The 12,977-nt window shown below is 37.4% G+C and overlaps 1 protein-coding gene across 6 annotated transcripts in view; it reads right to left on the reverse strand.

Moving 5' to 3' along the window:
• LAMA2 (laminin subunit alpha 2) overlaps positions 1–12,977 on the reverse strand; it is a 376,763-nt gene that overhangs the window by 109,810 nt on the left and 253,976 nt on the right. For all 6 annotated transcript variants that reach the window (XM_085314063.1, XM_085314044.1, XM_085314054.1 and 3 more), the window contains 5 exons: positions 12,511–12,699; positions 12,182–12,420; positions 7,320–7,437; positions 2,034–2,168; positions 1,248–1,372 (listed from right to left, as the gene is read on the reverse strand). In XM_085314063.1, coding sequence (XP_085170189.1) covers positions 1,248–1,372; positions 2,034–2,168; positions 7,320–7,437; positions 12,182–12,420; positions 12,511–12,699 — 806 coding nt within the window. The remainder of the gene's footprint in view (positions 1–1,247; positions 1,373–2,033; positions 2,169–7,319; positions 7,438–12,181; positions 12,421–12,510; positions 12,700–12,977) is intronic.

The following is a 12,977-nucleotide window of genomic DNA, read 5'->3' on the forward strand; positions in this document are numbered from 1 at the left end:
ACTTACATTTCTGGGCAAATAAAAGTTCTCAAGCCCTAGGAAAAAATAGGATTGAATGATATCTTCAGCAATTTCTGCTGGTTAGTAATAAGCAATGTCTTTTTCAATGTATGGCTAACGTGTAAAGCTGAGAAGCTTGGTTGATCTTGATCTTTGCAACATTAATGTCCTTCGGTCGACATTTGTAAGTTGACTGCATAACCAACCTATAACAGAAAATCTTCTTGCAAAAAAGTTTCAGCTGAGAAGAAAACTGTAGTTAAGTCTATTGAAGGAGCTATGGAGGCTATGTTCTAACTTTAGAGATAAAGGGAATTTCTTTAAACCCCTTTTATAATTGTTTTGGCTATTCTCAATTTGGTATTTATGTGCTTTGGAAGTTTTGTTAAAAGCACTTGCTTTGGATGAAAGATCAAGATGTGCTTAGCTACTGGTATCTGAGAAAGGAATTTCCTCCTTCAAAAAAAAAAATACGTCAAAATGATAAAAAGATGTCAGAAGAAAAACAAAATCTTGGGGATATATATTGGCTGAAGTATCCTCTATAATATCCTAAAGGCCAGACACAGAAYAGCAAAATTATTTTAAGGAATATTTCCAATCTTCCAAGAGAACAATCATGAGGCACAAACCTTTTCAGAGCATGGTATGGCTCCAAATATCATTAAGAGCTTTTCAGCACAAGAAGAAACAAGTGCTAAAGTATCATCTGTTGGGAACACATGCAGAGATGTGGTGGCAAGGCTCATTAACATAAAGCGACCAATAAAATTTATGCTGCAATAACTATATTGCTTTTAAATTATTCTATCTTTCACAAATTGCCTAAAACTCATGTAACATTAAATAAGGAATCAATAAATTCCGCAGTGGAGCAAGAAAGGCACTGTAATACATTTACACCAACATAATATATGAGCATAAGACTTTTTACAGCTCCCTTGTGGCCATACTGTACTTGAGCTCTGCTCTAGCTTCATTTGTGAGAATACCTTTATAACACACATTCATTATCTGTTGAGTATTGCATTTTCTACCRCTTATTAATTTATTTATTACAAATTAGCAAGGGAGCAATTTCTGACTTTTAACAGAAGATCAATTAGCAAAAGTAGATAGGAAACTTTTTAGTATGGCTCTGCATGATGCAGTCCTCCTGCAGCCATCTGACAGAGGACAGAGTGAGCCCRAAACAGTGTTACTGCGAGCTGAAAAGGCAACTCTGTGTCATGAGTTTGYTCACTTACTTGTTGCTGGAAATGGATAGGGGACAAGCACAAGGCTGACAGTCATCTGGAGAGCCTTGGACAACGCCATAAAATCCCAGTGCACATCTCTCACAGTGGTCACCAGCAGTATTGTGCTGACAATTCTGCAGAGGAAGGAAGCAGAGTGAAAGCCATATTTGATAATTACAAGGCAGCAGAAAACATTTTGTTCCCAGTCTAAGGGATTCAAACATATTTAGATTCATAATTCCTCTCTCTCTGATATGATTCTCAGTGGGGCTGCTTCCTTTAAGCATCTATCAAACGCATGCTGTGTTACATATGGGTTTATACAGAGAAAGAATGGAGGCCTGTAGCTAGCCAGATGTAGTCCCACAGAATTGCTTATCCAATTCATCCGTCCTTCCCTCCYCTGTTCCAGCCATTGAAGCAAGAGAAATAATCAATTAAAATTCCCTCTTATTGTATCAAGTCACATGTACTACACTTAGCAGTGCAGTGCACTGTTTTTTCGAAAAAAAAAAAAAAAGGTGTATTACATCTTTAGGTGGCAGGTATTTTATTTTTCTTGATACACAAATATTAATTCAGAGGTAAAAGGCACTGGATAGCTTTAACTCAGGAAAATTAGCATGGAAATCTGTAGAGGTAGATGGTTCACTTTTTTGGTCCAGTAACCAACAGTGTTCTTAAGTAAAACTGAATACAAAATTTGTCCTCCTTTTTCCCAGTTCTCTTACACAACTTATGAATTTTACATTCAGATTAACCTAGTGCACAAACTCAGAAACATAAGATTAATACCTGACAAATCGATGTTTCAGAGTCACACATATTGCTGTGTCCATGACACTGACACACAACACAGGTGCCCAAGGACTGAGCAGGTGTCCTTCCTGCAGATGACGAAGGAAGCCTGTAAAATCCTGAAGCGCACGACTACAGTAAAAAAAAAGATGCAGAGAAAAACTTATCATTACAGAGTGGATTGGGTATAGGGAGTGTTGCAAGCTCTTCTTCCCCATCACCAGCTTTTACAAGTCATGAAAAGAAGCTGACAGGCCTCCAGCTGTGTTACAAACAATATACAGCATTTTACAGATAACAAAAGCTAGTCCTAATTAGAAACATTGCTGAAAGATCCCTGGAGCACTCCACTGGCACCAGGCTTTTCATATTATAGCTTGAGAGACCTTTCATTCAGATGCCGAATACCTCACTGTTCTCACTGTGCATCAAGCATCTTTCCTTTCATTTCCTGAAATAAAGATTTGTTTTCAAAATAAAATTTTTGCATGGACTGTGGAGAGCAAGCATGATGATTCTGTTTCCTTTGTCCTTGGTACATTTTTCAGGTTTGGCAAGCAAATAGCTGCCTACATACTGCCTGACGGATAACAAGCAAAAGCTCAGTGATACTCATCAAAAAATGACTACATGGCTGCATTATTTATAGCTATGTAGTTGAAAGGCTATAAATGTAAAGAATTCAAAATAATAAAGGTTTTGCATGTCTTGGGACTATTAGCCCCAAATTAAATTTATTTATCACCAAGTCTCCCTTACCCTAGCTTGGCAATAAAACTCTGAGAGCAAACCAAAAATTACTAGCAAAGCTGATGTATGCAAAATCAAGCACTTGATCTTTGTTTTAGACTTACTATGCAAATGCATCAAAGTGTCTATATAGCTCTCCAAAAGCACGCAGCTACAGCACCATAAAAATAGAAACAGGACCATTTTGATGGTTTAGACCATTAGGGTAAGTGCATATAAAGTCACCCATCCCATATATAAATCCTACCACCTAGTGGTGGTAGGATCCTATGAAGATCGTCTGGTGAGGTCACTTCCTATTGCTGACCACAGTTTGTGCTTCCTAGAAAGAACATGACTAACAACCCTTTCACATGGCAATAAAAAGGATGTAAAAGGAAACAAAAATGGATCTAGAGCAGGGAACTTTTTATTATCGCTTTTATAATCATTGCCAAAACATCTAGGAGTCTAAGTTATGGATAAAGCATAAACACAATTATTTTCTTTAGAGACAGAAGACAGTAATCTAACTCACTTCTTGTTTTTGCTTTTATTTTGACTTAGACTACATTAAGATCCCTGAAGCATAGAAACAATCTATCTGYTTTTGTATGGTTTGTGCAGAATTCCAATTTAGATCAATAATCTCAAATGAAAGTAATTCTGTTTCTTACTATAATTTCCTAGTTTTCTGCATTCCTCTCCACCCCCAGAAGAGTCCTTGTCCAAAAGTAAAATGGTACAAAGCACAGCTTTACAAGCACTGAGTGAATTCAGGAATGGGGTACAAATATGCAGTACATCCTCCAGTCTACTCACTAACTCATTTTTCTGATATGCAGTTGATGTGCTTTACTTCTATTTTGATTTAATAGAGATGATCCAAGATACAGAAAAATGAGGAAGTAAACTATACTTATCCTTGCTACTTTTTTCAAAGTTTTTGAAAAACTTTTCATGCTCTTCAGAAGTAGCTACTAGGCTACTTTTTACCACTATTCTTTCARCTTGCTTTTTGATATAAAAATAATTGGATACACATGTTACTCCTAATAAAAACAATTGTGTACRTAGTCCTTACAATGCAATTACAGGATAATCCATGACATACATACGTATACATATATCCTGCTAGCATTAAAAAATGCCCGAGTATCATATCTTTTTTCCCTTTGCTGAAATTAAGGGGAAATTAAATAAACCTTCACAGAACACATCATAACCTTCACTGAGCACACTAAAAATAAACTAAGTTATGAACATGTGAGGATTGCACAATTAAGCACGAAGTGTGAAGGTTGCAACTGAGACATTTATTCTAGCCTTGGTGAGTGTGAATTAAAATAAAGTTCTAATTACACTATCATATGTTTTCCTTGGGAAATGCAATTTGTTACAGTATTTTTTTTTAAAATGTGTACTTCTGAGCATATTTTGGAGCACATTAATTTCATATCTGTGTATGTACATATAGACGTTCAGGTGTGTGCTGTTACCCAAGAAGTGTGCCAAGGAAACATCTTCACTCATTTCSTTTGACACATTCCCTATGAACTGATCGTTTCTTTTGCCTCCTTTCCTGCGCAAWACGATCCTGTACAACATCTGAAGCGAGCTGAGTTCTCGCAGATACAGTGTATTTTTCCCTCCATTCATTTACTCCCTCCAAATACTCCCTCACTGCTAGTTTTGGGGATGCCTTTACCAGACCCCGTTTGGCCAGGATGCCTGAGGGATTTGCAGAATACTCGAGGCATCGTTCCCTGCTACCCCCATCTACYCATTCCAACAAAAGCACTCGGAGCTCCTGGTGCTACGGAGTAGTGAGAACATGCTCTTTAGCCGACACGCAGGCTGCCAGTCCCACCATCAGGGGCACTGGCTGTCACAACTATTGATTAACTTCTTCTATGCTGCAGCCAAAATATTACATCTTTAAAATTTTTTATGGTAACTACCATAAGATAAATTTTACAAAAACATACAAGACAGGTGATTTTCTCTAAAATGTGGGCGCCTCTGAATAATGCAGCATTAAAATATTTAAGTAAGCAACAAATAAACTACAAGTATTATGAGCACAGAGACCACTTAGTTGACCAACACTTCTCTTAGTAAAGCCGTCTTCAATGCCTTAGAAATTTACCAAACTTAACTGTTCAGGACACAAGTTTCCTTTGGTTTAGTTTAGTTTTGTTTTGTGGCACAGCTGTTCAACTGCTTCTAAGACTAAAGCAAAACACACTATTTTGATCATGGTCCAGGATTTCCATCCCTCACTAAGGGTAGTTCCATCCTTCGTACAGGGGCACTGAAATTTGGTCAGAGGGAAGCTTTTGAGTACAGACTTTGAGTACAGAGCAGGATCTTGCTATAGGAGTCCTAYACCAGCACTGGAAGAAGAATTGTCAGTGAATATAGTGGAAGGAAAACTGCCCAGCGCTCTGTGGCCCCTTTCAATGCATCTTCACAGATTACTTGGACAAATAGAAGCATTCAGAAAAATGACATTGAATGACAATGAATATTCTCAGTAGACACTTGCTAAAACTGAAAATCATCATGAATGAAGCTTCTTTCACAAAACACAGACATGCTACAGCATGGTTCTCATCTACATTTTCAATGCATTTGCAGCACAGTGCTGTTTGAGCAGTAAAGCACATAAAAATAAAACAAAATAGGCAGAATTAGTAGGACAGAACCTGCATCCTACTAGTGTTGGTCCACAGAGGTATGCTATTCCAACAGTTTCAAAGGAAAAAAATCTACAGGATGAATCTACGGGTTCTAAATAATGTCCTTCCTTTCTGATTAAATTTTCAGAACAAACTCTTTCAAGCTTTTATTTTGAAATAACTTTTCTATTTTTACCATTACTTGAGTTGATTCATTATAATACAAAAATTAAGTAGAAATGGAAATGTACTTTAGTTTCTTTAAAACCATATTTCAATCAATCATTTGGCTATTAAAGACATGATATGGGAATCCCAAATATCAAACAAGGCAAACTGAAAAATTTAAAGTAGAATTTTAACATTCTACATGGCTCTATTTTGAGTGCTTGATGCTGGTTGATGACAAGTTGACCAGGAGCCAGCAATGTGCCCGTGTGGCCAAGAAGGCCAATGGTCTCCTGGGGTGCATTAGGAAGAGTGTTGCCAGCAGGTCGAGGGAGGTGATCTTGCCCCTCTGCTCAGCCCGGGGGAGGCCTCATCTCGAGCCCTGTGTCCAGTTCTGGGCTCCCCAGGACAAGAGAGACATGGAGCTACTGGAGAGAGCCCAGCGTAGGGCTACAAAGATGATCAGAGGGCTGGAGCACCTGCCCTGTGAGGAACGGCTGCGAGAGCTGGGCCTCTTCAGCCTGGGGAAGAGAAGACTGAGGGGGGATCTTATCAATGTGTACAAGTAGCTGAAGGGAGGGTGTCAAGGGGACGGGGACAAACTCTTTTCAGTTGTCCCGTGTGACAGGACAAGAGGCAATGGGCAGAAATTGAAGCACAGGAAGTTCCGCCTGACCGTGAGGGGGAATTTCTTCCCCGTGAGAGTGACGGAGTACTGGACCAGGTTGCCTAGAGAGGTTGTGGAGTCTCCTTCTCTGGAGATCTTCAAGGCCCGCCCAGATGCAACCCTGTCTAGCATGCTGTAGGTGACCCCGCTGCGCGGCGAGGTTGGACTAGATGATCTCCAGAGGTCCCTTCCAACCTTACTGATTCTATGATTCTATTCTATGATACAATTTTAATAACATTCTTTTAATCATTTTTTTGTTTTCAAATTTTTAATACTATAAAGTATATATTTGTAGAGTATTATATAAAAATAAATAAACGTAATATTATATATATTATACAGTATTATACTATAAATATTTACTAAACGTCATTCAATCATCATATTGGTAACTCTCCAGGAATAAMTAGTATATAATCTTTCATTATTCACTACTACAAATGTTAATTTGTAGTTTACTTAYAGCTATCAGTATTCTATAAAATCAGCTGTTTTAACTGGACATAGATGCTTCCTGTGTTTTCCCTCCTMCCCCCACCACAGTCACGATAAAATGATGCTTGTAGTTCAGCCCTTTGGAAGATGTCAAGCTCATCACAACACAATACGATCATTYGATTGTATTATGCTCTCATTTCTTCACAAAGCCTTATCAATTACCATCAGTCACACAACTCCGGCTCAGAGATAAGCTAGTAAAGTCAYATTAATTATTGAGTCATCCCCATGATTTTAGCAGCATATTTGCTTACGGAAAATGAATGCTCAAATTCTTTGTAAGAACAGTCCCTGGGACAGAAAGAATCATAGAATCAGTAAGGTTGGAAGGGACCTCTGGAGATCATCTAGTCCAACCTCCCTGCTCAGCAGGATAACCTACAGCATGGTAGACAGGGTTGCATCCAGAGAGGTAATTTCATTAAGAGARAGTTGGTGACAGTTAAACGTGTCCACACTAACTGCTTATCACACTTTATTATTCAGTGAACCAAATAAAACATCAGAATTTTACTGGACATTAGGTCAGTACTGTACCTCGCAGGACAAACCAGAATAACCCAGGGGACAGTCACACTTCTCAATCAAGTAAGCCTGAGGACTCATTCCAGACACGCTGCCATCTTCAGCAACTTCCATGGAGATTTCAGAAATCCTGAAAGTAAATAAAATAAAAATAAAAAAAAAAATAAAATAGCAAACATCTCTAATAAGATTAGTCAAGCACTAACTCAAAACCAGTTCATAGTCAGCTAGCATGGAAGAAAATGGCCATAGCTGGCTGTTTGCGGTCTTCCTGGTCTACAGGAGATAAATAGCGCTACTTCTGCTTCCACCTCCAACTGTGTAACGAACTAACTATAACTGTACTATAACTAACTCTTCTGTTCTGCTTGATTCTATGCCTTCTTTTCTCTCTCTCTCTCTTTTCAACCAAACTATTAACAAAAGCTTAAATCTGATTCCTCAGTTTGAGGGACTCATTAAGAAATGAGAAAAGTCACATACTAAACGCAGTTCCAACTCATGATTCTCAGAGGTACAGTGATAAAATCGTTCACTAAATGAGCTTTTAATGATTCTACTATTTTAAAAAAGTAAAATCTCTCCCCAGCAACTAAAGCAAGCTGACAAGCTCTAGAACACAGTTCAAAGTCATTGGAAAGTTGCCTTTTTAGTAATAATGTTAAGACCTGTAGCCAGATTGTGTTTTTTTTTTCTTAGGATCATCCGGACACACAAGCAAACATTTTAAAACAAACAAAAARTCTCAGCACAGAAGGATTTGCTAATGTCAGAAAGCAATATGCTTCATGGTAGAGCTTCTGACACTTTAGCTTTACAAATATTTGTTTAGTTGTATTAATAATAATATCCTTGCCTTCCAATCACTCGCTGTCCTCCCAGCATGCACACTGACCTACCARACTGGGTCAAGTACATCACAGACAACGACAGCAAACACAGTTTCTAATGCAGCACAGTTAGCTACACTGGACTGCAACTTACTTCTTTAATTTGGGGTTTTGAAATTTGYTTAGATGAACATTACAATTTGAAAGCTCTTACAGTCTTTCATAAATAAAAAGGGCAGAGTAGTGTAAATTTTAAACCTTCCAAATATAATGCCAATCTGTGAGAAAACGTTTGTCTTTCTCCTAGCATCAAACATTAAGATCTTGCAATAATTAGTTCAATAAACATAGGTAATGCTGCTACAGTCTATTCATTAAGTGTCTGTGTATGGGTTAACTCAGAGAAATTCACAGTCCATTCACTTACTCCCAGACCTTGATTACTGAACTACTGGGTGAGATTCCTCTTTTGCAACCTTGGCACGTAGGCACAATGCCAGGATGACTGTAGAAAAAGCAAACATCCACTGTTGAACTAAGAGGGCTTGGAGAGTCACCTTAGGTTACCAGATTACCTCTTCATACCTTGTGTCAGTGCAACATCCCTAAATAACCTAGTAACTTGAAGCCTGTGCTCCCTTTTTACTGCTTGAAGAAAGGGGTTCAGTGGAACAGGGAAATGGAACAAAAAGTGAAAAACAAAGCAAAACGAACAAAGTTGTATCAAAATAGAAGACTACGTAAGGGCAAAAATATTCAGATCTGATCTGTCAATGCAAGCTTACATTGAAATCTCTCTACATTTAATAGAAAATCAGAATGAAATCTGCTCCCTCCTCATCTTCAAGGCTGATGCAATGGTCTGTGTGTTGCAAAGAACCATTTACTGCCAGAAAGCTAAATTTACATAATAATATACTTTGGGACCACAAAGCTACCTGTTGTTTGTGTGAAAATGTTACTTAAGAAAGGTCAGGCTTGGCTGATTCTTGGAACATGTCTAATAGGAAGCAGTCTAACAACTGCTACCTGATCAGTGTCAGGGATATTGAAATAATTCACAGTTAAATTGAAAGCATACTTCCAATTCAAACTGATTTATTATCACAGCCCAGTTGCCTGAAAAGCAAAAAAAAAATCTAATAAAAGAAATGTTTCAATTTAGAGCGGCGAATGTGAAAATGAGGGCAACAAAATGAACACAACAGCAAAAAAATGTTTGGCTTTGGATGCTGAGCAGAAATCTCTAAATCACTAGTAATGCTGCAGCTTTGAAGCAGAAACAGTAGTATTGCTGCTAAATTATACAGCTAATACAGTGCTAATGCTTGAACTGGGCTATTCTTACGTTTCCATTTCCTGCTTTGACTGCTTTGACTTTCGCAAGAAAAGGTTTTCCTACAATTCATCAGTTACCTGCAGCCTCCAAAACCTGAAAGAACTGGAGCTATTAAAAAACTTAACAAAATTAAAAAGACTTCATATACAGTGTTTCCCTTCTGCTGTCCCTMGTTTATTTTGCCTCACACTTTGCTACTAGTTAGGCAGGAACAGAAACTTTATGAGTTTAAAATAGGGCTTTTATTYAGAAAGCATATCACACGCTATTTAAGCAAATGCTTTATCTTAAGTCACTTAAATGCAAACACATGTTTAAAGTTGAGCATRTGCTTAAATATTATCCTTTAGAGAACCTCAGCCTATTTCTAATAAAAACCTGTAATTCTTATTCAAGCTAATATCCCACTAACCTTTAAAAACATTTTGGTGGATTTATTTTGTGGTCTTAAGCAAAACATCCTTTGAAATCATTGAAGGTGCTACCTAGGGAAAAAAAATCATGTATTCCTGCTCTTTGTTTTCTACTTAAAGTCTCAGGTGCTATATAATGACTGTTACCCATGTAACTAGGCAGAGATCATAAAAATCTGTTGYAACATAACCACCTCCAAATCAAATAAGGTATTATATGCAAAGTTATGACATCAGATCAAGAGTTACTGGAAAGAGCAGATAAACTCTTCACTAAGTCCTGCTGTCACATAAAAGGTTACATTCTGAAATGTGATGCTGTAAAAATACATTTTGGTTCTTTAAGTGTCACCTGGCAAAACCACTCAGAAATTGAAAAGCCATTCTCTGTTCTCTCTGACACCTGCTTCATTAGTAGGTAGCTTTGATAAATTAACGATGTATTACAGTGCAGGCCKAGTTCAGTGACGGTGGTTATAGGCATCTCAGAACAAAATTATGAAAAAAGAAGGCCATTTAAGTAACTTTGCTTATTATGCATGAGATAGGATAGCATTCAGCTTTTCCCTCTGTAGATGAGTTATGCTATATTGCATGCAAGGGAGATGAGAGGAAATACATAAAACATTGATAATACTTCTCAGATTCTCCATGTTGCATTAGAGTTACTTTCATATCTTTCTGTGGGAATTCCCTGTGCTTGTGATATAATATTCTAAATGGACTATGCCAAAAATARACATCACTGTAAAATATTTGTGTTATTTGTTGTTATATGCAGCATGTGGTCCATGCAAACTGGATGGATACTTTTCTTTAAATCACATATTATAAATAAAAGCAATAGAAACACCAATGACTATGTTTGTTCTCATACAGTGCTGCAAAGTTGTGTTGTAACTGCACCTAGCACTCACTCTTATAAACTCTAAGTGTGATGTTCCTACAGACATATTTGTAATYAAAAAATCTAGAAATAATTTTAGCCTAACTTTATCATAGAATCATAAAAACAACCTCTGGACATCACCTAATTTCTCTCCAAAYCAAGACAGATTCAATTATTCCTGTGTTCTTGCTAATAATGTTTGCTTGGGAAGGATATGGTGTAGGACATGGTGATTTTTATCATCAAAAGACCTCAGTAATTGTTGAGGCAATCTATTCCAGAACATTGCTATCTCCAAGAAGTTTTCTYTCATCTCTAACTTGAATCTTTCCTGCTGAAGTTTAAGCTCATTTCTTTTTTGACTTATGCATCATGGCAGCACAGAACTGATTTTTCTTTTCTTTTTTCTCTTTTTTTTTTTGTGACAACATTTTATCCATCTTAAGGCATTTTTAACTATTCAACAAATCTAGTTCTTTACATCTTTTCTCAAAGGTCATGTTTTCTGACCTCTGATCATGTTCACTTTTCTCCTCTGAATTCTTTAATTAGTTTTTCCTTAAGCACAATATCCAAACCTAGAGGCTGAGACTTTGCCAGTGTTTGGTGAAATTAAAAGTTGACCTCATATGCTTTGCAGGCCATACCTGTTTATACATGCAACTATAACATCTGCATTTCTCGTGAAAGACTATCACTACTGATTAACATTCATCTTGTGATCTGTCATAAACAACAGATTCTTTCTGAAGAACAGTTAGTTGTATTCCATTTCTCTGCTTTGTCCAACTGACTACTCCTTTCAAAACGTAAAATCTTACGGAAGAATTTAGAGTGCATCCAATTTTTTTTTTTACATTATTCCTCTAATATTGCTATTTATYTAATGTGTTTATATTGCTTCTTAATTTCATGTGCACTTCAAATCTAGTAAGCATTCTCTCTATTTCATCATTCAGGTTATTCATGAGTAAACTGAATAGAAAATATGGAAAATATTGAAATTACATGATCCTAATTTATTGCATTAGGTATTATTTCATTAAAGAAGTATTCTGTTCATCTTCAGCTATTTATTCAGTACCAACTTACATGAGAAAACTCTTTCGTATGCTACATTCATATTTAATTACAGCCTCATGTTTTCATAAAGTAGACATTTATTAAGAAAACACTATGGAATTGTTTCAGGATGTGTGTGTTTGTGTGTGTTTTATGTTCTAGGATCCTGAAAATAAAGACCTAATTTGCCTATCATGATTAAAATTTTTTATTGAATAAAATTTTCCTCTGCTCTCAGCAACTGCTTATAGCTTATTCTATGAATAAAAATTCAGTTTGGAAGCTCCATTGGGTAATCTATGACTACTGTGTTATTTCACACAACTGCAGGAAATAGTTACCTGCTTTGTCTCATGATATTGCCATGAGTAGCCTTAATAAGAATGTAGTGAACATCATACAGCACATTCAGGAAGTCTTCCCGGGATACAGTTCTCCTGGATCTGGAGTCATCTCCATAGTATTTCCATGCAAAGCCTGCTTGGGAGGSCGTCCTGTTGACTCCTGGGTCATCACGATGATACTCCCAGAGCGCAGCATTTCTGACTCTTTGGTCATCGCCATAATATTCCCATTCATGCTAAAAGACAGTAATACAAACCCAGGCTATTAATGGTACTGAAAAGAAGCCCACGCTGACATTCTGGAATGAAGCAGATGGAAACGTTACCTCTGTCATCTCTATCTCATGCCTCGTCAGCTGCCCAATCAGTGGGGCGGCCACCCGCCGGACAATAACTCTTGTGTGCGCGGGGGGCCCACCTCTCATGATGACTTGGGGGTAATAGGTAGCAAAACCCGTCTCTTCTCGCGCTTCAAAGTAGATCGCGTATTTCAGTTTCCCTCCATAAGCGGTGAGCTAACAAAGCAAATAGCAAAGTKTAAAAAGGAATTTCATTTTCAGTCAGCCAAAGATAAATTCGGGACATATRTTGGAACTAAATACACTTTGCACCTATGTGCAATCCAAGGAATGCATGTGAGGTAGAAAATAGCACTGCGTGCTTGTAGAGCTATCTGGGAATAAGGGCTGTGCTCAGAAATACCCATCAGCAATTTGTTATTGTACTACAGTAAAACCAAAATGTTATCTATTTAATTGTGTGTGCCTTAGTGCTCCCAAAGTCTGTGCACAGA

Source organism: Rhea americana, unplaced genomic scaffold (assembly GCF_003343005.1).
Source record: "Rhea americana isolate MKP2758 unplaced genomic scaffold, rheAme1 scaffold_110, whole genome shotgun sequence".
Lineage (NCBI taxonomy): Eukaryota > Metazoa > Chordata > Aves > Rheiformes > Rheidae > Rhea > Rhea americana.